General features: G+C 41.8%; 1 protein-coding gene across 1 annotated transcript in view; it reads right to left on the minus strand.

Annotated features, from left to right (window-relative positions):
• The window catches only part of pnp4a (purine nucleoside phosphorylase 4a), a 5,216-nt gene extending 4,811 nt beyond the window's left edge, over positions 1-405 (minus strand). Inside the window, exon 1 of the mRNA XM_020096563.2 lies at positions 237-405. Coding sequence (XP_019952122.1) covers positions 237-259 — 23 coding nt within the window. The 5' untranslated portion in view covers positions 260-405. The remainder of the gene's footprint in view (positions 1-236) is intronic.
• Positions 406-5,000: the final 4,595 nt, after the last annotated feature.

Here is a 5,000-nt window from a genome sequence, read left to right on the forward strand (position 1 = left end):
GGTCGGTGGAGTCAGGGTCACGAGACAAAGCTGACTAGTCTCCGGCAGCACGAGTGACACAATATAAATATGATCATTTTTCAAACTTTACTTTTGTCTTGTGATCTCCTGAATCATTTTTGATTAAACGTTTGACTTGAAACCTTCACAGATGTTTAAAAGAGTCTCAAACCTCAGATTTGAGTTAAGTAACAACAACATGTTATCAAACAGATGTGAAATCAGTGTTTTCTCACCTGATCTGTTCTTTGCTGTGCATGATGGACGACTGATGATGATGATGATGATGATGATTCTGCGTCGGATGAAAGTAAAGCAGAACTACGAGAGAGTGTTTCAGTGACGAGCCTCCGTCCCTGAGTGAGTGTGTTTGTGTGTGATGAAGCAGTCAGAGTGTGGCCAGCTGATGCTGATCGGTCCAGATATTTACTGGTCACATGCTGCTGATTGGTTAACAACTCGTCCATTCATCAGCTGCAGCCAATGGAGCCGTAGTGTAGTGGAACTGTGTGTGTGTGTGTGTGTGTGTGTTAGGATTCCTTTCTAAACCTGATTTGTACTGTGTGTGAGCAGGGTCTGGTTTGTGTCACGCCCCCACCACTGACAGTAACATGACTTTACTCCACACACACACACACACACACACACACACACACACACACACACACACACACACACACACACACACACACACACACACACAGTTTTTCAGTTTGTTGAGGTCATGGTTTGATAAGCTGGGATTTCAGCTCAGGCCCACTGGTACAACTTCTATCATATAATGAGTCAGTGCTGTGTCTGTGCTCGTGTATTAAATGTGACTGAACAAATAAAATCACAGCATTTGCTCATTATTTTGAGAACGTGTAGTTGTTTGTTCGTATTTTCAGATTTCGTTCCATTAATGAAAATAATTGATCACAAAAAAACAAAACCAACAACAAATGTTCTGTCTTCCAGGTTTTAACCACTGGGTTTACGAAGCCTTTCAGTAAAAGATTAAATCAGTTTATTATTACTTCTGTACTGACATGTAATCTTCAGCTGATGTGATGAACAGTGAACGATGGCATGAAAACAACAAGACTGAGCCACAACAGTAAATTATTATTCATATATATATATATATATATATATATATATATATATATCAATATAAACTATTGCTGATTAACACAAGTTCTTCTCTGGGTTATTTCTCAGTGAATTACCCGGAGCAGCATTAGCTTGTAGCAGCATTAGCACGTCATCGGTTCTAAGTTTACTTATAATTTCAACCGCCTGAATGAACGCGCCGCTAACTCGCCAGATTGAAACAAGCCTTTAACATTTACTTTAATTTGTACAAACTCCAGAAAATTGAAATTGTTTCCAAATCAGTTAGGTTAACTTCGTCTATTTGAACTTTGTTAACCGCATCAGTTCCAGTCCCAGATTCAAAGCTGGTGACGACCAATCGGAGCCGAGATGTGGCCGTTTAACGAGCAGCCATGTTGTGTCTCATGACCGGTAACACACCTCACATGCTGCCCTGCTCTAATCAGCTGCTGCTCTAATGAGGCTCATGTGAGACTGATGGACGGCGACCAGAGCCGAGTCGGACACATCAGGGACAAAACGGACAGGAGGTGAAGCTCTCGCTCTTCCATCTTCACGGTTCGGACCGCGGCTTGATTCTGCAGAATCCATCAAAAATAAAAACCAGAGGCAGCAACACGTCATCACGACTTCCCGCTGCCGAGCATTTGACTTTTTATTGTTCGCGAAAAACACAATTCTGAGGCAGGAGTAAAGTTTGTTTTAAAGTTTTGAACGACAAACGAACAAGTTAAATTTAAAAGATACAAGATTTCATGTGAAAATATAAGAAGAATCTCTGTCTGAGTTCTTTATGCAGTTTCTTCTCTCTTACACGTGCAGTGTGTGTGTGTGTGTGTGTGTGTGTGTGTGTGTGTGTGTGTGTGTGTGTTAACAGGAGCCATGTGGAAGCTGGTTAGCAGGTTGATGAACAGAGCACAGCTGGAGGTTGGAGACACACACACACACATACACACACTTTTTTGATTTATTGAAGAAAACTTCTCACATTACACAGAATAAATATCTGAATATATTGATACCACACTTATGTACATACTAATATTTTTGTGACTTTAATTCCTGCTCAGTGAGTCTGTAACAACAACACGGAATCACTGTCTGAGTTCTTTATGCAGTTTCTTTTCTCACGTCTCTCGACACGTGCAATGTGTGTGTGTGCTTGTGTGTGTGTGTATGTGTGTGCTTGTGTGTGTGTGTGCTTGTGTGTGTGTGTGTGTGTGTGTGTGTGTGTGTGTGTGTTTCTAGTATGAGAAACCCAAATAACATTTTTAGATACTCAAAAAATGAAGTTCTGGGCTCATAAACAACGTTACAGGGAAACAGGACCTAACCACAACAAAAGACTCAAGTAATGTAGTTCCAGGTCAAACTGACCCTTGTTTACATCCGGGTGCCCCCTGCTGGTGTCTTTTGTGTATTCTATACAAACTTGACGTCTGATTAAAGACGTACATAAATGGCTTTCAATAGAAACATTGGGCAGATGAGTAAACGTAATAATAAAAGTGCTGCTACTTCAACTAAACAACAGGGAGTTTTGGACCCAGTCTTATTGGTTCTGCGTGGAGTCACTCAGTCGTGAATTTAGAAAAAGCAGAAATCTGATCAGCGCTAAATTATCTTTTCTTCATGTCTCAGACAAATCTGTGTCATCCGACCTTAACTTTTCCCATCACATGTTGAATTCACTGATATATTCCAGGTCTTCTCTGCTGCCTCTGTGTGTTTAACGTTCAGCTGAATGGTCCACATTCCTGCATTCCCTCACCTTTGTCAAAATGGGAACAATCTGACTGCGTCCATTAAAATGTCATTAGCGTCTTTGGCATTCTTGGACTTGACCGACCTATTAGTAGTCGATGCTGTTCATTCTTCAGCCGCGCTGCTTCACCTCTCTGAGTCCAGTCTGTGGCCCGTCACACGCCGGTGGTAGCATGTGGAAGAAAACTGATTTATTTCAGCCACGAGAGACTGAAATATCTCAAGAACTGGAGGAGGAACTGCCAAGAAATGATTTACAAACATTCATGGTGCCCAGAGGATGAATCCTGTGGACGTTGGCGACTTTGTAAATAAAGATGGACGACGCATCTCCACAAATCGTCCTCTGCATGGAACTGATCATAACTGATCATAGAGCGGAGGCGTGGCAAGTCAAGACAATCTCAGCTGTCAACACACTCAGTGGAAAAAAACCAACACTTGAACAAATATCGATGTGATAAAACAAATCTAAAGTGAAAGAAATCATCTTTGAGCTAATTTTTATTTGACCCATACTGCAGCCAGCCACCAGGGGGCAATCCACATAATTCGGCTTCACTTTTGGGGGGGCTGCCATGTCGTATATCTTTATTTTTTCCGTCTATGATTGCCACCATGACATTTGTGGTTAAGACAGAGATTTTTCATGCAGCGCCATCATCAGGTCAAAACATTGCTTTGATTTATGACCAAACACCTTCAGGCCTGATGACATACTCTGTGTTTATTTAGCAAATATTAACATTTTGACACAATAAACATCAGAAACATCGATTTACATCATTTAAACTCTGTGTAAATACGAACCATTATGTTTATGCTGAGCGAAAACAAACTGCGTGTGTTGCTCTGTCATTATTATTAATAACAGATTTCATGCTTTGTCTCTTATGTCTCTGGATGACAATTGATTTTCTGTGTGAGAGGGACGAACAGTAAAACTCTCCCTCAGACTTTCATGTGTGAAAACTTCAGCACACCAGAACATGTTTCAGATTCTCTGCTGGAGGAACAGAGGTTTTCTTTGGTGTCAGGCTCTTTGTGTCTCTGTCGAGCGTCGTCACAGATTGGCGGTTTGCGTTGCTTCCGTCAGTGACGCAGAGACAGAGGACATCTGGAAAACTGAAGCTTCGATCAGCAAACTGAAGATCTAGAGATTTTACAATTGAAAGTAAAGAACACCAGTTACCTACAGCTCCTCTTGATCTAATAAAAAGGTAGCGGCTGTAAAATGATCACGGCGTTCTTGAAGTTTGAACATGACAGTGTCTTCATGCCCGGCACTAAAGTTAGCAAATGTGTGTGTTGCGTAATTCTTCGTGTTCACGTCTCCTCGTGCGTGTTTCATTCCTCACATGTGTTTTGTTAATGAGCAGCAGGTCGTCACTGATTTGGTTTGAAGGGTCAAAGAAATCTGTCCAATCATTTCTGTCCCCAGCAGAAGAAAAAGAATCAACTGCTGATCGTGAGTGTGTGTGTGTGTGTGTGTGTGTGTGTGTGTGTGTGTGTTTACTTATTCTTATATCTTTATGAGGACTAGTCTGAACACAGACCTTACAGAATGAGGCCAATTTGACAAAGTGAGGCTGTCCACTATGAATCGAAGTTAATGCAAAGGCCTGGAAAGCCAAACTGTAAAGGTTTGTCTGTGTGTGCGTGTGTGTGTGCGTGTGTGTGTGTGTGTGTGTGTGTGGTCCAGGTTTTACTCATGTTATGGGGACCTAAACCTATTTGCACACTCATGTTATTGGACCAATGGAAAAAGCAAGTCCCCATAACGTGACTAATTCATTCTTCAGGTGAAGACGTGTTTTAAGACTAAGGTTGAGTTTAAATTTAAGGTTTAGGTGAAAGTTAAGGTTAGAGCAAGTATTAGCTATGTGTGTGTGTGTGTGTGCCCACACACACACACACACACACACACACACACACACACACACACACACACACACACACACACACACACACATGTTGTGGACTGCCAACATTTAATCAGAGGGACAGTGCTGGGAACATGTGACGGAGGCCGGTCAGCTCAGAGGGAGGTGGACAGAGACAGACCTTAAACATATATGGTGACATAACAAGCGGGACCGTCTCAGTGTTCACAGTCTATGTGTCACCTTGACGACTTC

The sequence above is a fragment of the Paralichthys olivaceus genome, chromosome 2, assembly GCF_024713975.1.
Source record: "Paralichthys olivaceus isolate ysfri-2021 chromosome 2, ASM2471397v2, whole genome shotgun sequence".
Lineage (NCBI taxonomy): Eukaryota > Metazoa > Chordata > Actinopteri > Pleuronectiformes > Paralichthyidae > Paralichthys > Paralichthys olivaceus.